Raw genomic sequence first — 23992 nt, forward strand, 5'->3', positions numbered from 1 at the left:
AGATGAAACCGATAGAGTGGAAGCTTCAGTCATTTCCAGCATCTCTCATGACTTCAGAGCTGTCCGCCAAAATGGGAACTGAGCTCACAAAACACCTGTGCCAACTTCTGCTTTTGCTAAACGTACCCACGGGCTGACATTACTGTTCAGCTACCTGCCATATCAAGAGAGATAAAAGACTAAGCTGAACTTGCGATAGATTGCCATAATATGCCTACTGTAGGAACCGCACTGATGCGAAACAATCTGTAAAATGCACTTCTTTAGTCCTCTTTCCATTGACAGGCGGAAGCATCGACATGCAAAAGGGTGATTAGGGGCCTTTCTACATCCGCTTATGGCGAACAATTACAGAAGAAGATCACCTTACTTGCCCTTAAGACAATTCCTGGAGCCAAAACATGAAACTCAAGTTTCATCCATAATGTAAGCACTAAGCGTATTATCTATCATCATAGTTTGGAATTAGCAATGATCACAGAAGACCCAGCATCCATGGAAAAAGGTTTAAAAAAAATTATACAGGGTGCATGCCTTTGTCTACAAAGGAGTGTCACCTGATCCTGTTGTGTCTAATACAGTTTAACATTGTGTTGTTACCTGAGATGGTTGAGGTGGGGCTGCCCATGTGTGTAGTAAAGTCGTTACAGACTTCATGTTGCCTGATATGCAGTGAGTGGCGTTTACCTTTCCTCAGCTAATTTACTGTAGTTTACCTTGACTTTGAATAGCTGATTGTGAGTAGTGGGATTTTTCCATCATTGGATCATCGTAGAATGTACGTATGTCTCACTGGAGACTGCAGTTCAGCTGAGGTCTCCTTTACAGACCAATAAAGAAAAGTCATGGAAATGTTTCAGAAAAGAAACTAAAAGGTTCAGTCACCATTTTACAGTCAAACATTAGGAAAATCTGACTGAATATGATGGCTGCCATTGTTTCCCCTCAGTTTCACTTGAGTCAGTGCTTGTAAAAGAAAATAACCTTTCCATTTGCCAGTTTACCTGATTACACAGGTTACTGTTAACTCTGCTGTGAAATGTTGATCTAGGTGTACAAATTATAGAACAAATAGTTTGTCCTTCCATATTATGTCATGATGGTGCTAACTGGTGGGTGTATTTCCGGATGTGATCAAATGGGGGCAACAGAGTGTCATTATTAGTCTTCAGCTATGTGTTGCATAATGAGGGGAGTCTAGTCAAATTCAAAGATGAGCCTTTGCAAAAGTGTGAGTTTTTAGTTTTACTCTACTACAGTTACTGCAACAGACATGTGTGGGACTGTTCCAGCTTTCAAACTCCTGTATTATCTAATTTACACGTGCTGTAAGTTCTATTCAAATGGCTCGTATAAGCACACAATCTCACACAGACCAGTTTTACACCATCGGCCCTGCTCCAAAAAGTTTAGAGCTGAAGGAAACAGGCCTCTGGTGACCAGAGAGTCAGACGACCCAGAACATGTTCTCAGAAGTTGTTGGAGTTAGTGGACCAATCCTGAGCTAAAATACTGCAGAATATTAGTTTTGCATCCATCAAGTGGCAAGAAAAACTACTACAGTGTTGTTCTGTTGGATGTATAAATGATGGTCATTTTCTGTTAACAATTGAGCCATAACGGCTTATAATGTAATTCAGTATAGTATATTGAGGGTTTTCTTTTTCCTCTCTTAGAAAACTTTTTTTAAGAGCAGGAGGAAGTAATAGAGAGACGAGTAGATGTCATGTGATGAAGGCCATGACCCAAACTCACATGACATGATAAAGAGATGATATTCTAGCTTGCTTAACACCATGATTTCCAGTTTTACAGTGAGTCATTCAGTATAATGATCTCAAAGGAAGGTTGACCTTCCTCATGCCAACTCCAGAGGGCTCTATCTCCTACTGGTGGGGATTTAGTGTATCACTTAACAGCTCTTGAGTAGGGCAGATGGTAATGTCACAGACATATGGAGTGGTGTTTTCTGACTGTGTTACCTTGCTGCTGTCAAACAGTTAGTTTTAACTTTTGCTTTGTCCTAGTCTCACAGAACAACGTGTACCACATTTTTGAAACTGATAGTATGGGTCATTTTACTCCTGTATTTACTAAAGCAAACAAATCTTTAGTGCTATTTGCACAGTATTAGCAAGGATCCTGTCACGTCTGTACACTATCACTAAAGGATAGTCTGTATTTTACCTGAATTTACTGACATTATCCCACCCATATGACGTCAGGGCTCTGTTAAAGCTTTCATATACAGTATAATTGCCAACACAGCCAATACAACTCTAAATCACAGAGATGTTGATTCGCACGGGACAGATATTATCACACAACCTCTGTGTTTGGTGAAATATGGTAGGTAATTTACGGTGGAATATTTACTTGACAAATTACAGACCTGGCAGATTCACACGGGATTAAGTTAACCTCCGCAATTATTACAAACCTCTAGGTCCCCAGGTAATACTAGTCCTGTGCAAATAACAGCAACAAAACCCCCTTTTTTCCATTTTGGGCCCCAAACATCTCTTTACATTCTCTTCAGAAAAAAGGAGCAATGGAAAGAAATGTAGCTCTAGATGAAAGGTCATTAAAGTGGATAGAAATCAGGGAGTTGAGAAAAAAACAGTGGAATTATCTTTTGGTTAGAAAGAAAGGAAAGAGCTGTGTCCTTGAGCTGTACTTGGTGTATCGGTTGCAAATCCAGTCTCCTCCCATCTTCCCTTGTAGAATCAATCAATACATACTGTATTTTGGGATTAGAAATCTGAGCCTACTGAGAAAAGGTTCAGCTCAGTTGAACTGTTATTTTCTGAGCACATAAATCCGTCACTGTCTGTGAAGTAGGATGGGCTGATTGGCGATGATTTAAGGCTTGATTGTTTTTTCTAGGGCTGCCCCATTACTGTAATCACAGTTGCAATCCCGATGTTGCTCTGTGCGATTACATAACCGCAAAAAAAATGTGATTATATAAAACAAAAGGGTGTGCTGTGCACTCTAGTCTCTGGTTGCACTGCAGTCTCCACATTGTTACACCTTTCCTGTTTCACTGTGGTCAAGCAGCCGTCGCTCAGATGCTGTTTGAATGCATTTACCTATCATTATGCATTAAGTATCAGTACATGGCTGCACAGTGTTGGCTGATTTGTCCACGGAGATCCAAGCAACAGCTGCCTTGACTGCAGTCCGGTATTAGGCTCCCTGATTGTGGTCGGTAGCACAGGGGAGACATTCCCTCCAGGGCCAATGCTCTTTTGGGGGCAACGCCCTTCGCTTTACCTGCAGTACTCACTCAACGCACCTGCCATTCTCGCTCTCACGTACACTACCCTCGTCCACAAAAGATGTGACCAATGAGTCTCTGTTTAGGCAGTAGCGTGTGTGTCGTGTATGGTCATGGTGAGTATCAGAAGTTTTATTTTGTATCTACTTTTACTTTAAGAAGAGATTGTACAAAGTATATTTTGTAACTTAAACAGTAGTTATCGTATTACACCCATCTCAAATGTCATTGTTTATAAGGGCATACAAAAAATATATATATATATATATACAGTATATATACAGTATGTGTGTATAGTATAAAGTTTTGAGTATTTCAAAGCTCTGAGCAACACTCAAGATGATATTCAAAACGTCAATAATTAAAAAATTCTAAATAGAGAACAAATGATTTAATAAAAACAAATAAGCATACTACAACAACTACTACTACTACTACTACTACTACTAAAAAGAACGTTTATTACTTACTCTTAGAAATCCAAATCATACATCAAAATGAATGGATAAAAGATCTTACATTTTTCTTTGACACTAAGACTAAGTCGTCCATGCTGGTATTTCACTGGTGTGCTATGTAACTCCCCTCACACTCCTGCCACCCACTGGCGATCTGATCGTCAATCTCGAGTAATCACCATTGGACAATATGAAAATAGAAATGTTTGCCCAACCCTACTTTGGAACTAGTTCAAACCATAGACACACATAATATGTATGTCTCCTACCTTCCTGTGCAGAATTTCCATGAACCTGTGTTTTTCCATGCCATAGTAATCAGCTGCTTTTTGTTTTGATTTTATAAATTGATTATTTCCTCCGCCTATGAATATTTTGGAGCAACAGACGAGTCTTTAATAAAGTTATGTAATAAATACCCTTGTGTTCCTGTGTTCCTGTGTTTTTATGTTGTGCTTTGGCTGGGAGACATTGCATCAAGCATGGAATGGTGAAAAACCAATATAACTGCTTATATCACAACATTTTAGCCTAGTTTTCAGTCTCCACTGTGGATCATTGTAAACTCTCTCATAAAAGGGACATTGTCCTCCTGGCCTGGATGCACTGACTGAGACTGAGAAGCCGTCTGACTGTCTGGCCACTTAATCAACGAATGCCATTTCCATCACTGCTCATCCACTGAGCAGGAAGTAGATAAGTGCTCTCTTTGTTACCTTAGTAGCACTGTAATACTTTGTGAACATTGAGTTGTCAGATCACAGTATTGATTAATGCCTTACTTTCACTATGCACAGAAACATTCCCTATGATTCTAGGAGCTGCTTTGGACAGTATATTAGCTCTCAGGCTTATACACTAAACACTTGATTTGCCTGTAGCATGGAGCCAGTCCCATATTTGCAACCACACCAACTTACTGGAAATGTTTCATTGAAACCTGACCTGCCGTCTCCATAGCAGAAGCTTTGGACAATGTATTTCTGAAATACCTGATTGGATGGTTGGTGCTTTACTGATATGTGACAAGTGTTCTGGTAAATTGAATCCTCCACGTTTTTCCTCCTATAGTGAAGTACAGATTTCAGATGAATCCCTCAACCCCCCTAAAATGTTCCCTTTTTGTTCTTAGTTTGAAATGACAAATGTTTGTAGACAGAGGAAAGAAGTTTAGTGTCTCTCTATTACTCTCCCTCTCTCTCACCAACCGGTCGCGTCAGATGGCCGCCCATCAAGAGCCAAGTTTTGTCCGAGGTTTCTGCTTCTTACATCTGGAACGCTCCGGGCGCACAAGTGTCGCGTTGCGTAGATAGGTACCTGATTGTGCACCTGGCCATTCATACCGGGCACGTATTTCTACGCGCCGGTCACAAAGCGATCCTTCTCCTCTCGGCTCTCTCTCTCTCTCTTTGATAGAAAGAGACAGGTTGAGTGGGGAAACTGTGGTGGTAATTGTAGCCTATATGTGGCTGTGTGTGTGTGTCACTCTTTCTGTCCATCCGTCTGTCTCTCCCTCCTTGTGCCTGATCTTGTGTCTCGCTGTGAGAAGTCAAGACAGCCAAAATCACCATGAACCTAGATGTTTTATTTTTAAACATTTTATTTTTGTAAAGTTTCCGGCTTTATTGTGGTCTTCCTGTATGTGATTACCTGATACTCTCGCATCGCGCACAAGAAATAGAGGAGACGCTGAAGCTATCGCTACAGCGCGTGGGCCGACGCGCATGCTACGCGCCCGGTATGAACGGACAGATTGGATAACATGGGTGCCGAAATAAAAAGAGCTTAGCTACTCTGCTTACGCGGCCGGTCTGTCGCACCAAATGCATGCTCTTGTGGGAATTGTTGGGTCTGTGTAAATTATAGTTTAGACCTACTCTGTAAAGTGTCTTGAGATAACCTCGGTTATGATTTCAGCTGAGCGGAGGAGTCAGTGATTTTAACCAGAGCAGTTTCAGTACTGAGTTTAGGGCGGAAACCAGATTGGAAGGGTTCATGGAGGTTGTTTGAGTCAAGGTGGGACTGAAGCTGACTGGCAACTACCCTCGCAAGGGTTTTAGAGATGAAGGGAAGGTTGGAGATGGGCCTGTAATTGTTCAGGTCAGCTGGGTCGACAGAGGTTTTTAGGGGGGTGGGTGGGTGTGTAATGCAGACATTTTTAGAGTGGGGGGGGGTACAGTTCCAGATGTGAGGGAGGAGTTCATTATTTTTGTGATCAAGGGGGAACTAGATGGTAGACAGGCTTTGACGAAGGTAGTAGGGAGGGGATTCAGCAGACAGGTAGTGGGTTTGGCTATTGAGGATGAGTTCAGTGATGGTATTTTCGGTAGCTGGGGTGAAGTTGGAGAGAACTTACTATTAAAATGGTCTGTGTTTATATAGTGCCTCTCTTCCTTATTGGAGAAAGCACTTTACAATTTGCCTATAATTCAACCATTCAAATACACATTCATACACCAATAGTGGCGAAGCTGCCATGCAAGGCGCTGGCCTGCCATCGGGAGAAACTTGGGGTGAGGTGTCTTGCTTAAGGACAGTTCGACATGCGGACAGGAGGAGCTGGGCATCAAACCTTCGCTCTACCTCCTGAGCCACAGCTGCCCCCAACGCCCCTCCGTTGTTAAGGTAAGGGCATACGATTTAGTTCAGGTTAAGATAGGTGTCACGGCATAACCACAACTTGATAGTATTGTTGCGTGTTTGGGGGCTTCCAAAGTTTGGCTGCTTGTACATTTGACTCTACACCTGGTCTGTCAGGCTACAGGTTAAGTGGATGGGCCTACCTGTGTTTTGGTCCGGTGGTGATCAGCCTCGATGCTGCGGTGAGTTTATTTTTAGACATTTAAGACGCGGACAAATACCATTAACACAATTTGATGGGGAAAAAGAGAATTCCGTCCCTGTGACATTCAGAAACACGTCCTTCCTCTCTGACTGCACTTTAGTCTGTCCATAACTTCCTCTTTGTAAACTCCTAGCGGCTGTGACGCAGGTAAGCCACACCCACCTCAGCCTGGCAAGCCAATAGGAAAGATTCTGCCGTGACATAGGGGAAACGCATCTTAACGGGGCAACGGTCATAACACGGCCGTAGCTGTGGCAGGCAGGTAGTACCGCCTGGTAGCTCAGCGTAGCCATGTTGGTTTTGGCGGCCGGGTCTGTAGTAACTATGGTCCAGTCCAGCTAACCTCCTTGTGTCCCTGCCTGGAGCTATGCTAATTAACCTCCACTCAGTCTTAGTTGAATAGCTTGTAAAAAACACTGAGATACCTGTCACTAGGCTACATTTATTTGTGTTGTATACACTGTGTGTGTGCGAGAAGACGTTACACTAATTCACACTTCCGACATCCCTTAGAGATGATTCATCTAAGACTTGCACATTATTCCGTCTGTCCGTGTATGGCGAGTTGGGAATGAACTGCAGTCAACAGAATGGCTGTAAACGCCCCCTGAGGACATATTGGGACTCACGGCCTATTCATTTCAAAAGAGCAGCGGCCAATTGGGAAACACCACATCATGTCACCACTTACACTGACCAATAGTGCAAATTCATCACTCCCTCACTCAAATTCAAAGAGGCTTTATTAGCACGACCATATTTACACACTCACTCCGTGATAGACTTTTAGGTTTGGTCACTTTGCCTGCCCATCTCGGTCTCTTTTCTTGTGTTCTTCCGCTCTACCTCCTCCCTTTCCTACAGTACCTACTACCAGTCCAAAGTTTGGACACACTTTCCAGTTCAAATGAATGAGGAGGCGTGTCCAAACCTTTGACTGGTACTGTATATCCTGCCGCCCCCACCCTTCCCATGTTGGGGAACTAAAGGGGGAGAGGGGTGTTCTGGGTGGAGCTCCAGACATTAAATAGCCAAATGAGGCTCAAGGGCTGTAGCATTATGAAAGAATGAAACAGCATTTGCTGCTGCGGCTTTTTCCTTAAGCAGGGTTCCTTTCAGCATTTCTCATCACACTACTGTAGGGATGTCACGAGAACCGATACTTTGGTACCAAGTCGATACCAAAACTGTGAAAACGTGACAGTATTGATTTTTCCGGACTTGACGGGGGCAGTAACATTACAAGTGTTCTAGTCTGACGCTAATTGCTGAAGAATGCCGACCAGCACAGAAAAACCGAGAATAGCGCCTCATCTCTGTCAGCCTCTGGCTTTACCGTACATCTCTACAGCAACGACTTCCCCAACTTCACCTGGAGCTGGGAGTTCCAGGTGAACTCATGGAGGACATTACCGTTTGCTAGCTGTGTGGTGATGCTGGGCTTCAAAGCAGCGGGCTGTGGGCCAGAAGGCTGACCTTTTCTCCAGATTAACGTGTAAATCACGCTCTCCTTGCCCCCTCAACTCCACACCAAAACAGTGTCAAAAAGATCTGACACTGAAGAAATAGTGACATGACACTGTCCCAAAAAAACAGCAGACCCATAATTGTCAGGCTTGTGTCTGTCTGTGTTGTCAACACTGCACCTCATATTTCAGAGGTTGCTCTGAAGAGATAAGAGCATGAATTCTTTGACTCCCTCAGTTCCCCCTCCCTCTCCCTGAGTATTTAAGTGTGTTTTCACAGTAACATACATTACACTTTTAATGACATGTACATGCAATACAGAGGTTGAATGTGTGTGTTAGCATGTGCATGCAAGTGTTTGCGAACCCTCTTCAGGAGTGTGTTTAAATGGTATGCGTCTTTAAATCAGCCCTGCCCACTTCTGACTATGCACATGGGCTCAAATAACACTGCATAGGAAGTGAGGAAATATAAATGTGTTTGTCGGTGAACAACTCTGGAGTTCCTCCAACTCTTTGAACAAAGGCAGAGGCTCTGCTCTCAGCCACAGAAAGAGCCATATGTATGCTCTCACACACTCACAAGCACAAATGCATGTCAAGTTTTTTTTTCTAGTCTGTGTGTTTGTGAGTACTGCCCCCATTGGGCGGGACAGTCGTGCTCTTCCTTATTTGGATAGTTGGTGCGTCGGGGGCTCGGGGTCACATGGGTGAACAGCAGAATCCTAGCGATAGGGACAAAAACTCAGAAGTACGCCCTGACGTCTGTGCACGAGAGTAAAGTAAACCAGGGCAGTAAGTCTCGATGATAAAGCAAACAACTGAGAGGAGAGCAAGAAAGGAGAGGAGTGACAGCTGTTGGACAGAGGAAGAGAGAGAGAGGTGCAGCAGAACCGAGAGGGAGGGAGAGGGAGGAGAGAGGAGAGAGAGATAAGAGTGCGGCAAACCGGAGACATTGAGAGGAAGCACATGGTGTAAAAATGCCTACCAACTTCACTGTTGTCCCAGTGAAGGACAACACTAAAAAGGCAAAAAAGGGGAACGAGGAGGATGATGTGGATGACAACAATGTGCTGAAAGAGGAAGAGGAGGACGCCACAGGTGAGATCAGATGTTGTTTCTTTTTAGCTCCGTCAGGTGGGTGATTAACGCAAATGAGATATGTAACGCTAATTCAAAGTTCACAACTTTGTAAGCTCAACTAATTCACAGATCTTACTTTACTAGCCATGGCACCTTTTTAAAACTGGAAACACATCTTTACTTTTGTGTGACAGTAGATAGAGAAGTAGTCCCAGCAAGTTCCAGACTTTGCCGACAGTATCCAGTGCACGCTGATAATTTGGCTTTATTGCAAGGGTTACTGTTTCCTATGTTTATGGGCTGTGTGTGGGTGGATAATGTGTAGGGAAGACAGTGGATTTCAGGGAAGGCTTGTTCACTTTCCAGCAACTGCGTGAGATGACGGTTTCCCTCACACGCCACTGCTGCTCGAAGGAGTTGCACGTGAATTTTTGTTCCATGCCAGTGTTTCCCCTTTGGCCTGAATCTCTTTCCTAATTCCCTTTTATTTACCCCATTCCATACCGTAGCTTGCCTTTCTTTTGTATACAGTGTGTTTCTCAACAAACCATTTATTTTGATTACATTTTTTTTATTTCTTATGGTTTCAACAAACTGCCAGGTTTCCAAGTGTTGTAGTTACAAACACAGGACCAGCACAGATGCTCTAATTGGGACACCCATGACTTTTGCATATACTAACATCTCTCTGTGTTGATTACCATTGACATGCAACCTCTGACATGACTCACCCTCTGAAGACCTTTCTCTGAACTTTAGAGCGCAACAAACAACATGATAACCTTAGTCTATATTGACGACATTCCAATTCCAGGATTGTTCAGGTGCCGCCGGAAATTCCGCCGGATGTCCCTCTTTTTTGGCTGGATGTCCGTCACTTTCTGCTTTCTTTGTGTTGGCATTTTAAACTCTGGTGGATTTGTGAGGACTATGGTTAACTGCTCCTCAGATCTCTGCAGGGTAAATCCAGACAGCTAGCTAGACTATCTGTCCAATCTGAGTTTTATCTTTAAAAGGTACACGTTCCACCAAAACAAGTTCCTTCCCGAGGCTATTTTGCAGCGGCACCGTTGCTGAGTCTGGCGCTTACCACCGCCCATGAGGATTGTGATTTATTTAAAGTGCCCATATTATGAAAAAATATCACTTTTTTTCTGGGATTTGGGGTGTTATTTTGTTATGTGCCTCTGGTGTTTCCACACGCATACAAACTTTGAAAAAGAAAACATCCATGCTGTTTTGAGTGAGATATGGTTTCTGAATGTTTCCTGCCTTCAGTCTCCTGGTGAGCTGGTCAAGATCTGCACGGCTTTCTACGTCACTAGCCGAAATGAGGTGGCTAACCGTAGCATGCTAGCTCGTTCTGAATGGCAAAACACACACTAGTTTAACACACACTATTTCACCATAATCTCCAAAAGAACTACTTCCATGTCCCTGTTCTGCAGGGATTCCACGCAAAGTGTGAAGTGTGCCCTCGTTTAGAAGAAGTCTCCCGGCTAATCCTGCCTTGTACTGACTGAAGTTGGAGAAACAAACAGCTAGCTGATGTGATCCTTACCTAGCTACTGATCATGTGCGACTCCCAACAAAGATGGGATAGAAGTGTGATGCCTCACTCTGTAGCTAAAACAGAGACCTGAACACACAGGGTGAAAAGAGGAGCTGCAGCAATGTGCAGTACAACACAAATATGGTGTTTTTTGAAAATTAAAACATGTAAACCTATTCTGGTACAACCTCAAAATACAATTATAAACCTGAAAATGAGCATAATATGGCCACTTTAAAGAAATGCCAATGAACCAGGGCACGTTTTTCTCCCATCCCGGAATGCTGTGTGGACTAGCCAGACCCTCCTTTGCAGCGCTGTGGAGGAAGGTCTGGCAGTGCAAGACTAGGATAACCTTAACAAAGTGCTATTGTCTCAAGCATGATACATATTCCCATGTGAACCCTGCTGGACAAGACAAAATACATCCATTAACTTGAATAGCACAATCTGCCCCCGTTCCCAATTTGAAAACCTTTCAAAACTTTGCGAAGTCTGATATATTACCAGTTTTTAATAACAGTTGGTAGAAGGCCAGCTTTCTGGACTTGGTAACACTTGGCTTAACTTTGCCCCACTAATCTGAATACCTTTTTCTTGACATGTAATTCATTCTACATGGACATCAATTTAACATTATAGATTTGGTGTTTGAACAAAATTGGCTGATACTTTTGGCTTCTGCCAAGAGTATCAGCCTGATATTTACCTGTTTGAAGGCATAAAGCCAGGGCATCATTTTAAAGCCCTCTCTTTTTTCCCAGAATATTCAGCAGGGAGAGGTCATGGAGTGCATATTTAACAAACTCCTCTCTAACACTCCCATGTTTTGCCAGACTGTTGTTAGTGAAGTCTCTGCTTTTACAGCACTTACACACTAGAGCGAATCAGTTCCCAGTATTTAATTTCTGCCGTGGAGCTGCAATTATGGCTGCATGCTGGGTAAGATTTTACAGACTGTTGGAGAGAGAATGGCATTTTATTATGATGGTAAGTAAAATGAGATTAGGTTAAAAAGTAAGAGTAGGTTAAAACAATTATATTGCTAAAACAATGGATTGTACAAATGCTATTGTATTGCAATGTGAACATAAATACAGTACAGTCTCAACATAAATACAGTACGAACATAAAGTACAGTGTGAGTGTAAGTAGCAGCAGTTCAAGAGAAGGGTTCAGAATGGTTGAAGGGTTACTAGGGAGGGTCCCTGATAGGGTAAATGCTGCTCATGATCATGTTGTGTAGGGAGGGCTGGGTCAAATAGCAGTCACTGTTATTGATTATCCCGCTGGCTTGTTTCCTGTTGGCTGAGTGGGAGGAGGTGAGACCCCACCCCGGGCTGTAATGTAATGTCCAGTTCTCTTCATTCACTCTGAATTCATTGTTTGTCTTACCCTCCCTTTCGGTTCTGTCTCTATTCCCGTTGCCTTTTGCCTTCTGAAAATGAGGTCTGTGTCCTAGCTAACTCCGCACCTCATGAACCCAGTATTTACAGGGTTTTTGCGGTGTCTTAAAAAGTCTAGAAAAGTAAAAAATTTCAAAATCTAAATGTTAGTTCAGTTTGAATACATTTATTTACTTTGCAAGTACTTTTGTGACTCTGCATTTCTTTGTACTTTAATGTTGTGATACAGGGTTTAAATTTAATTCATAAAGGTCTTAAAAGAGTCTCAAAGTGTTACATAACACTTGGTAAAACCTGCAGAAACCCTCTATTTAGGAGGTCCAGTTTTGACTTCTGAGACATTTGTTTAATATCCTGGTAAAGTGAAAGCATAGATCAAATAATGTCAGACTTCAATCCCTTTTGAGTGTTTTTGTGTCACCCTCTAATACCTTATCTCACAGTTAGCCATTCTTCTAACAAGAAATGTCCACAACACAAGTTAATTAAAAAGATACGTTCTGTGTGTAGCTGTGGTGGAAGGACAAGACTATATGCAAACTTGATATCTTGGCCAATTCAGTGCTATTTGGTCCTCTCTTCTATGTGTATCCATACTAAAACACTTTGAAACACAACAGAAAAGCTTGGCTTGTGTTTTGCCAATGCAGCACACATAAACAGTGTTATTGACTGCGCTTTTTAAAACATATAAAAAACCAGTTCATTGTTGTTGGTGAGGCCTAACAGTGCCTGTGCACTGTAGGTTTCACTGTGTGTAACTGAACTGAAAGTCTCTGCTTGACTGTGTACTGCTGAGTTGATGGTTCTATTATCCTGAGAATTCTTTGTCTTACAAAAATCCCTTCATCACCTTATTGTTACCCCTCTTCTCGTTGGGCATTCCACCGGACTCAAGCTTATTGTTAATTTGAGGGTCTGAATCTATGAGTTCACACTGCCTTTTGCTGAAGTTGTTTCTTTTTGCTTTTATAAAGGCTTATCTTCAGTTTATCTTCAGTTATCTAAAGCTGACATATTAGGCAACTGTATTTGAAATTGTTTGGATTAATAAAATCCATGTGTCTTCATGTGTCTTATTTTCTCTGGCGCATAGGGCAGACAGATTTTCGACAGAACACATTGTTGCATAGGTGCATGATCAGAATCTCCATGGCAGTGGGACTGTGTGTGAGCAGGAGCGTACATAATCGTCAGAAATTCTGTGGGAGGTGGCTGGCGTGGGATTAAAAAAACAGCCCTGTGTAAACCTCTAGTATCTACGCAGAGCCTTCGCTGTAGGATTTATACTTGTGGGAAATACTTGGTGGGAAATCTGGAGCAGGAGAAGTTAACCCTCTCCTTGATTTCATGTTGTTTATGGAGAAGGAGAACCAGGAAATGAGCATGGGGGGAATGCGATGCTACCAAGCTTAACAAAGCTGACCAATTGCAGCCAGGGTTTTTCCTGGCTCAAAATGGGCCTTTGGGAGGGGACAGATATTAAAGTGGGGGGTCCTTCCCCAAGAATTGTTGACTTTCAAAAGAGTATTTTTCTGTATTCTGATAAATTTTTAGGTACAAATTTTATAACTTATTTATTTATGTCAAGAGAAAACACAAACTTATGGTGGCAGGGAACAAATAGAATATAATGCAGTAAAGAAGCTTTCACATCCGACTACACTTGACCACAAAGTCCAGTTCATTTGATTAATATGAACAGGCTTTTTTTCCCCAAGGAGAACATTTTGCTTTTAAGTTAAAAAAAAGTTGAGAGGGACTTTCATAAGGTGACAGCCATTACTGTTGTAGCTAATGTTTACCATAATACAACCGTGTTATACAAAATGTGATGAAATGTTATGTTTTCTGTTTTGAAATACATTCTATTTATCAATAAATTATTAGTGATGTTTTATATACAGTAGTAATGTAAAGGACCGCCCCTACTGTTTGGCATGCATATGAACTGTTGATTAATTGCACAGTTTAACCTTCATGGTGTCAAATACAGTTTAACTGCTGTTGTTAATGTGAACAGGGCTCAGCAGAGAGAGGGAGCAGGACGTTAATGTTAATGCCGATACAGGCTTGAACCTGTGGTTTTCGTGCATGCTATGGTACGGCTCGCATTAGTTGTTAAAACTAACTGTACCTAAACAAGTAATTGGACTACAATTTAATGCGCCTACGAGATGTTTATAACCGGTTATGAAATGGTCTTAAATTAAATACTTATAGATAGCAGGGCTGCCCGCCGTCAGAGCTTCAGCGGAAGGCTGAGAGCGCCGCGCCCGTCCAGCATGGTCACTGGGAGAGTCCGGGACAGCCTGACTCTGCAAACGGAGGTCCCATTAGCGCTAGCTTCACAGCAGAACGTTCAGATCCAGTCAAATCAGCGCCAGCTGCAAGAGTATATAGTGGCTATGTCTGCTAAAAAAATTGACGTTTTGGTGCTCTGGATTTTCCTTTGGCTTGCCAAAACTTTCTCTATGCAGGAAAACCCTGACAGTTGTCACGTTGTCTGCGTCACCGCAATGTGTAGTTACATTTCTGGGGAGGTGCACGTCAGGCTACAGCGTAGGCGGAGGGTCCGTATCTACGTGTGCCTACATACGTAGATTTAACGCAGAACCATGAGTCAAGCTTTAGTCTGTTCATTGTGTTACAAAGGGTATATATGCACACCACTGCACAAAGCCACGCCTTTTGAATAAATGACACATGTGGAGCTTATGGCTTCAGTAGCAGTATGTGTGTTTATAGTGGTTGGTTGTGACCCAGTAAATCCCTTGTTTACAAAGCTAAATGCAAAACTGCTTTAGTAAAATGCAACCTTATTTTAGTGTTTAAGCTGAAAATAAGCAGGTGATTGGACCAAGTGCCTGCGGTGGTGCTGCCTCTGTCCGTTGGTCCGTCTGCCCATCTGTCCCAGATGTGTGTTTCCTGTTTTTTTTCCCAGGCAGGTCTGGTTGTGTTCAAAGCTGCCATCTGTATGTGGCTGTTTGTATTTTCTGTTTCTCCTTCTCTCCCTATTATGTTATTTAGTCTCTATGCTTTTGCATACTGCCCATATCACTAACTGTATTATGTTTTCAGCAAGCTACCATGCAATCGTGATGGCAGTCTGATGTTGGGGTTTGAATTACATGTCTTAAACTAGTTTCTTTCAATCTATGTGAGTAATACATGTTCAACTGTGTTGTGAGAACCTAGATAATTTGTTTGGGTGACTTATCCTTTTTCAGTCAAATAGTTTACCCAATAATATTTCACTCATTAGCATTAACTTTCTCATCCTTGTACCATTGTATCAAACCTCACACGTTGGATTATCCATAACTAATACTTTAATCTCTAACCTAATCATTTTCCCTGTGTATATTTTTCCTCCTAGACAGTTGTTGTCCCTTTTTGTATCAAAACTCCTTAAAAAAATTTTCCTTTGCGTTGCATTAGCCTGCCAAGCTACCATCAGTGTGGTTGAAATAAAGCAACAGGTTGCCAAAGGGGAGCTTCTCAAAATCCCCAACGATTCAGGGAAGGCTCCTACAGTGTGGGAACATAATGACCTGTGTTCATGCCTCTACATTCTGTTTTGGATTACAACTGGTATAGTCTTGCATTGCCAGACCTTCCTCCACAGTGCTGCGGAGGGGGGACTGGCTAGTCCACGAGGCATTCCGGGATGGGAATGCCTGGTTTATTGGCATTTCTTTAAACCAATCACAATTGTCTGCGGCGCCGCTTAGTGGCAGACAGAGGCACGGTGCCTCTGCAAAATAGCCTCTGGAAGGAACTTGTTTTGGTGGAACGTGTGTACGTTCAAAAGTAGTTTTAGTTGTGCAAAACAGAAAAATCAGATTGGACTGTTTGGATTTACCCTGCAGAGATCTGAGGAGCAGTTAACCATAGTCCTCACAAAACCACCAGAGTTTAGAACGCCAACACAAAGGAAGAGGAAGGGGACGGACATCCGGCCTAAAAAGAGGGAAATCCGGCGGAATTTCCGTCGGCACCGGGGCAGTCCCGGAAGTGGAATGTTGTAGATATACTATACTCTATACTATACTATGATTGGTATGACTGTTTGAACTGTAAAGTTGGGAAAGAAGCTTTGAGATTAAGTTGAGGTTGATGATGACAGGTAAGGGTGATGATGGGTGAGGAGTGGCTTATTAGCTATAATGTATAGCTAATTAATAATCTGTATTTGTTATTTATTCACTGCTTAAGCACTTCTGTTTAGACGCTAACTACATTTCGTTGCTATGTACTGTAAATAGTTGAATAAGAATATTAGTCAAGGCTGCCCCTTGTCTTTGTGGTGTAGTATGCTGATTGGTGTGTGTTGTATGTGAGTGAAGAATGAATGCAGGGGAGAGAGAGAGAGAGAGAGAGAGAGAGAGAGAGAGAGAGAGAGAGAGAGAGAGAAATATAGTTACGTTAGGAATGTAGGGTGTGAGACAAGGACTGGGACATGACACAATGTGCCGTGACATATAAGCCCACAGAATATTTGATTTAGCAAGGCCAGCCTTGAAACTTAGTGTGTGTGTGTGTGTGTGTGTGTGTGTGTGTGTGTGTGTGTGTGTGTTAGAAATTTAAATAGAAATACAGCAGTTAACCGCCACCTCTGTTAAACTTCAAGCATTTGCTTAACACTATATCAAACTAAAATGTAAGCTTCACTGAGATTTGGTCAACCATGGGAGGTTCTCAAAGCTACATAACCAGTATGAACATGTGGTTTGAGGTTTGGTTTTAAGGCTTGCAAAGATAAGGACAGGGCAAAATATTCAGGTTGAGACTCATCACTTGGCCTGTACCTAGGAAACAATGTACAGTACAGGCCAAAAGTTTGGACACACCTTCTCATTCAATATGTTTCTTTATTTTCATGACTATTTACATTGTAGATTCTCACTGAAGGCATCAAAACTATGAATGAACACATATGGAATTATGTACTTCACAAAAAGTGTGAAATAACTGAAAACATCTTATATTTTAGATTCTTCAAAGTAGCCACCCTTTGCTTTTTTTGATAACTCTGCAAACCCTTGGTGTTCTCTCAATGAGCTTCATGAGGTAGTCACCTGAAATGGTTTTACCTTCACAGGTGTGCTTTGTCAGGGTTAATTAGTGGAATTCTTTCCCTTATTAATAAAAAAGCAAAGGGTGGCTACTTTGAATAATCTAAAATATAAGACATGTTTTCAGTTATTTCACACTTTTTTGTTAAGTACATAATTCCATATGTGTTCATTCATAGTTTTGATGCCTTTAGTGAGAATCTACAATGTAAATAGTCATGAAAATAAAAAGGAAACGCATTGAATGAGAAGGTGTGTCCAAACTTTTGGCCTGTACTGTACATGCATCAAATTGTGTCCAGATGTCAAAATTTGTATTGGAGAAACCCATTATAAAGCCATTATAAAGCCATTATCTCTTTCAGGCCCTCACCTGGATACATTCAAGCTAATGCTAAAAAGTAGTTCACAATCTTGAACCCTTCAGCTAAAAGAACATTTTAATTCCTGCTAATTGGATGGTTTAGAGCCAGGTTCATTTCGAGGTTTCTGCCTTTAAAAGTATGTTTTCCTCTCCACCGTCACACCAAGTGTTTGCTCATTGGGGAATGTTGGGTTTCTGTAAGATATAGTGTGCTCTATATGAAAAGTGTCTTGAAATAAGTTCAGATTTGACACTATAAATAACTAATTGAATTGAATGACAGTCCTACCTGACAGCTGCTTCCTGCTTCCTCTTCAGTGATCTCCTCCCCACCAGTTCCCTGCTCTCAATATGGTGTCTCTGATAAGCCCTCAACCAATAAGCACACACATTTTTGTGGCTGTATCTTTTCTCTAGATGTACTCTTTCACTACTGGCTGTAGTTTGTGTGAGGCCCTCAGGGCTGATATGGCTTTTGTTCACATATTGGCTGTACAAACATGGTAAACTCCAGTTCCTTTCTCTTGACTAGGCTATGTTAACAAGCCAAACAATTCACATGTCTGTTACATTTATACCTGGTGTCAGAAGCAAACCAATAAACAGGATTAAAGGGTAACTACCGTTTTTTTCAACCTGGACCATATTTCCCAATTGTTTTGTGTCTAAGTGACTGATGGGAACAACAATCCTTGACATTGGTCCAATATTAAGAGAGATCGCTGCAGTCGGCAGCAGTGAAACAAGCTCCATTGTAGGTTAAAAGGACAACTGTCCAGCTTGTATTTACCTTCACAAAAGTGCTCGTTTTGCCACTGACAGACTCAGATTAATATTTTAAGTGTCTGACAACATTATGGAAAGGATTTCTAAGGAGGTCGACCTTTCTGTTAAAGAGTAAGATCCTTTTTTTAAACATAAAAACATCCACAAAACTGTGTTCTCTAAACCCACCAAACGCTATGTAAAAAAACAGTATTTCAACATTGTAAAATACACTTCATTTAAAGTTCACAGAAACAAAATAAAACTATGAAAAGCCATTCTGGGTTGTCTTTCCACTTTTCAAACCATCCCAACTCTGGTTTTGGTTGAAATAAACACAGCTTACTGATTTACATGTGAAAATATGTTGGCTCTATACACGCTAAAAGTATTGTTTTTTTAAATGGAGTCTGGTGGGTTTAGCGCTAGCGACTTCAGAGCTGTTTCTGGTTAAACACAAAGGTCTTTAAGAGGTTTTAAAGGTCTATCTCTGTAGGGATCCTTTCCATAATGTTGTCAGACACTTAGAATATTAATCTGAGTCTGTCTGATTGTTCTTCCTTTCAGTCACTTACACACAAAAACATAGGAAAATCGGGTCCAGGATGAAAAAACAGTAGTTACCCTTTAAAGTAGCTCTTTGGTTAAAGTCTGGTTAGAACTAAATGTCCCCACCCTTGAATGTGGTCACTAACTGCTATTAGCAGTCTTACTCTCCACAGCTAAGTGCTGGGTCAATGCTATTGATGTGCCTACATTTCCATTATCAAATGTGAGGGGAAACTAGTTAAGGCATTACATTACAACACAACAATACATTTATTGTGGTGATTTTGGACAGTTGTTTAATGTGACGCTGAGTGTTCTTTGCTTTTATGGTGCAGTTTTAAATCAGTGCAGAGTAAATCTTCAGCATATTACTAGGACATGATTGTTTTTGTACTAATGGTTTACCAGCCACAAAGCTGGCGAGGAGCCAAGACTTTTAGAAGAGCAGAGATACAGGTTAGATGTCTCCCCATGATTTGCATCATAGTTAAGAGGCCAAAAAAGCCATGTTGGAGCCAAATGCTAACCTCTTCTCTCTCGGTGATACAACCAGATGCTGTTTCACTCACTTGATGACTTTGCAATTTAGAAGTACAGATGAATGTCAACTGTCTAGAATTACATTACTATTGTGTTTGTAAGTATTTAACAGTGACAGTAGAGAGACATTTTTAAAAGCACCTTATCTATGCCAGCAATCACTCGAAAACCTTGTCCTACCTATCTCCTGCAGTGTTTACACAAGGGAGCGAGGATTCAGGTGTAAGCAGCGCTAAGTAACATTGATCTTACAAGCCCTGGCAGACCCTTATTCTCTCCCTCTTTCTCTCTTTTTTTCTTTCTGACATGCTCCCACACTGCCTCAGCCGCGTCCACATATGTTTCCTCTTCTTATATACCCACACAAGTTCAATAAGTTAAATTTAATGTCTCTCCAGGATGAAAAGTTGACTTGAACATAGTCCTGATTCTGTAAAGTTTTGCACATCCCCTGCTATATTTTTGCCCATCCTGCACAAAAACTGTACAGCTTCCGTATAATGGCTTAGGTTATAGTATCTGTAATAGTATTTGCTTTATTATTTATTTTAATATGTGTATTGTATGCACCAAACAGCAAAGCAAATTCCTTGTATGTGAAAAGTTAATAATAAAGCCCATTCTGATTCTCTTACTCAACAGTTGAGTGGGTAGAACAGATCAATTTTCAATGATTTCCCCAGTATTGATATTTTAAAGTATGCAATAAACCCATAACCCTAGACACTAGTACACACTGGCAGTAACCCTTGTCTCTCTGTCCCTTCACTCCTGTCCATACTGTGTATTGCATAACAGATAACAGACAGTGTTGTTTACCTGAAGGGTTTAAAGGCTTAGAACGTCATTAAGTGCAACACAGACACTTGTGCGCATGTGCGCGCACCCCCCGCCCCCACACACACACCCACACACACACCCACACACCCACACACCCACACACACACACACACACACACACACACACACACACACACACACACACACACACACACACAAAGTAACAGACAGCAGCCTGACATCAGACCAAGTGGAACTTGATACTGCTAAATCCTTCTTACTGTGTGATTTGATAGTCCCTCTTTAAGCTCTGCTTTCTACACATTTGTCAAATTAATGATGCAGACTGCGGATGTTCAGACGAGTGGAAGCTGGGTGGACATTTTTTGAATTCAACTTGTCAGCAAATATTTTCTTTAGTAAATATCAATTTATTGAATAATTATGTATACAGTGTTCTCCTGAGTCATACCTTTTGTCAAAACTGTTTTAATCCCCAGTAGGGCTGGGTATTGTTCAAAAATATTTGATACCGATACCAATACTGGGACTCTGACACCGATACTTTTTTCAATACCAATTTTATAAATTACAAATTTAAGCCACCCTTTTCTATTTTTCAGCTCCCTACTCCCCACCTAGGCTGCTCCAGGGCTATTATTTGCCTGTCTCTGCTGAATGACCAACAGCTATTATGTCTCAGCCTGGTGAAGGACACCTGACCATAGACTGTATATAAAAATGGACAACGCGTCTCCAGTTTCTCCCACTGTACCAAAAGTGAGGTCAAAATATACCGGATACGGGCGCTGCCATCTTGTAATTTTGGAGCCAGAGCCTGCACAGTATAGTGATCAGGCGGTGGAGCTGCGGTATCAATGTCCCGCCCATACACCCCTGCCTGACCAATCGTGAGTCAATCACAGCTGTCAATCATAACCTTTCACTCCGTTTTATATAGCATCAAATAACAAATTGAAACCAAACCTATCACAAAAATTAACACTTGAACATACATCAGCATGATAAGAAACTACCAAAAAAAAAAAAAAAGTAAAGATCTTATAACCTATACTGGAGCCAGCCACCAGGGGACGATGGGGATGTTTTGGTTTCACTTTTACAGTCTATGCCCCTGCACCTGACTGTCGGTCGGCCAGAGGACGGCAGCAGAAACTCTCCGTGGCTTTAAAGCCGTGACTTCCTTAACCCTGGAGCCTCGGCATGGCTTCTGAGTTTTATAAAAAGTTCAGGATTAGCCTAATCTGGTTAAGTGATTACTGCCCCCTTCACACGCTTTTAGACCGGAAGATCAATGGGTAGCCAAGACAAAGGTAGAGATCAGAGTGCTAGGTTCAAGGGGGTAAGCGAGCCTCCACAAAGCGTAGCTCCCATGGCGCATTCCATTGACTCCCATTCATTTTGGCGTCACTTTGACAGCAAATAACTTTACATCTGAAGCGTTTAAAGACTCTGTTTGTCCATTGTTTATTTCTAAAGAAACACGACAATGTATAAAAGGCTCCATTACCTTGTACCTCACGTTATGGCTCCGTAGCAGACGTTTTTATAAAAATAGGCTAATGGTTGTGTCATAACCACGAGACTTACTGTCGCATAGTAGAAGAATTACCGTATAGTACAGGAGAAGCTCACAGGCAGTTTGGACTTACATTAGCTGTTTAAGTTTAATTACTAATGTTAACTAGCATGTTAGTGATCAATAATTAGCCTGTGCCTATGTTATCTCCTTACATATACCTACGCTCTCCATCTCTGTAAGATTGGGAATGATTGAGATTTCTCTTGTCACAGCTACCAGAAGACTTCCAACTTTCAGACAGGTTGCTCACGTCACATCTACAGTACGTCGTCTCTCTCAGTTTGAGGCTGCTCAGTAACGCTCAGCCATCACTGGAACAGTGCTTCTAATAGACTTCACTGGTCTCCGTGGAAATCTACGGCGTCGCTTTGTCCATTCATTCTACTGTCTATGGGCAGAGGTTAATCAGCCATCGTCTAGCCTAGTTTGTGGGGCTGTGGCACATCCTTGGCTCCTTTTAGCTAACCTCTAGCTCTGTCTGTCTCACATACGTTCAAATTAGGGATACATGATACAGACCAAAGCAGAGCTGCAAAGATTAATCTATTAGTTGTCAACTATTAAATCAATCACCAACTATTTTGTTAATGGAGAAATCGGTTTGACTCATTTTTGTATGAAAAAAGTAGAAATTCATTTATATTCACTTCGAATATATTTGAGTTGTAGACAAAACAAGATATTTGAGGGCATCATCATGGGCTTTACAAAAACTGACGACAGTTTTCCCCATTTTCTGATATTTTATAGACCAAACAACTAATTGATTAATCGAGAAAATAATGGACAGATATATTGACGGTGAAAATAAGTGTTAGTTGCAGCCCTAGACCAAAGGATGGACCAAAGGATTAATCTGAAAAATAGTCCACAGACTTATGGATAATGAAAACAATCCTTAGTTCCAACCCTACCTATGTTTATGGGGTTACCCAGTCTTAACCTAGTTAAGTTTACTATAATTATATTATAGCCTATATAATTATCGTCTGTTGACATTAAAACGGTTGTGAAGATGCCTGTGATTGCATGGCTCCATACCAGTATCCTATAAAATCCAGTATACAACAGGGGTATTCAATTAAAATGTCTTCCCAGCAAAGGTCCGTACCTTGTAATGTCTAAATTCCGTTCTAAAGCCTACTCCTACGTCTATTAAACAAAATCAACAATGTACATTTCTATATTATTTCAACAATATTTGTTGTCAATTATCAAATGTGTGTCAGACAGGCACATTGAACTCGTATGGGATTTGTATGGCAAACAAATAGCTATTTCTTTTATGATACATTTTTTATTTGTTTTATATTTTTTGAACAAACAACATACAGAACAAACAAATACAATGGAACAGGAACTAAAAACCCTCGCCCACCCCCCACCCTCTGCGGTCTCGAGGAAAACAAAACAAACCAAAATACAAGATAACGAAACAGAACTCCCACCTTATCTAGTCCCTCTCTAATTCTTGTGGTGTTGAGCTCACCAGGACTGATACCTGTGCTGCTGCGTTTCTCCATAGGTCTATAGTGGATGACTCCGCTTTGTTAATCCTTGCTGTAGAGAGCTTGAGCATAACTATGTCTAGGAAGTACGCCAACCACTGTTGGCGTACTTACAAAGTAATAATAATAAGGGGGGGCCAGCTGAGCTATCATTTTCTTGGTCGCGGTTGAGCCGGCTAGCCAAATTTTCTTCTGTCTCCCAAGCAGGTGTAATTTAGAGTCGTCATTAAGTAACAAAACAATCGGGTCAGTAGGAATTCGATATCCTATCACATCAGATATTATTGATGTTGTTTTATTCCAGAACTCATGCACCTGTTCACACTCCCAGGCCATATGTTGGAAAGTTCCAGTTTGTTCAGGTTGGCAGAACATGCAATAGGGAGTGGGAAGGACTTTAGAGACGTATCTCTTCTGAGGAGTCCAATATGTCCTATGGCATATGTTGAAGTGGATCTGCTGGTTTGGGTTCTTGGAACAGTGGGAAATGTTGTCCCAAACTGTCTCCCAATTAATTACGTTAACCTCAGGCTTCAGCTACAAATAGCTATTTTGAATATAAATATATGTTGTATTTATGTTCAAAATAGCTATTTGTAGCTGAAGCCTGAGGTTAACGTAATTAATTGGGAGACAGTTTGGGACAACATTTCCCACTGTTCCAAGAACCCAAATCATATTCCGAGCACAATTAACGTAAGCCCTACATTTCAAG

The 23992-nt window shown here is 41.5% G+C and overlaps 1 protein-coding gene across 4 annotated transcripts in view; it reads left to right on the forward strand.

Moving 5' to 3' along the window:
* slc12a7b (solute carrier family 12 member 7b) overlaps positions 1 to 23992 on the forward strand; it is a 98905-nt gene that overhangs the window by 17490 nt on the left and 57423 nt on the right. The window contains exon 1 of one of the 4 annotated variants that reach the window (XM_028569023.1): positions 8750 to 9150. The exons of the other annotated variants lie outside the window; for them this stretch is intronic. Coding sequence (XP_028424824.1) covers positions 9030 to 9150 — 121 coding nt within the window. The 5' untranslated portion in view covers positions 8750 to 9029. Of the gene's footprint in view, positions 1 to 8749; positions 9151 to 23992 lie in introns of those variants that run through there. 4 annotated transcript variants of the gene reach the window in all.

This window comes from Perca flavescens, chromosome 22 (assembly GCF_004354835.1).
Source record: "Perca flavescens isolate YP-PL-M2 chromosome 22, PFLA_1.0, whole genome shotgun sequence".
Taxonomy (NCBI): domain Eukaryota; kingdom Metazoa; phylum Chordata; class Actinopteri; order Perciformes; family Percidae; genus Perca; species Perca flavescens.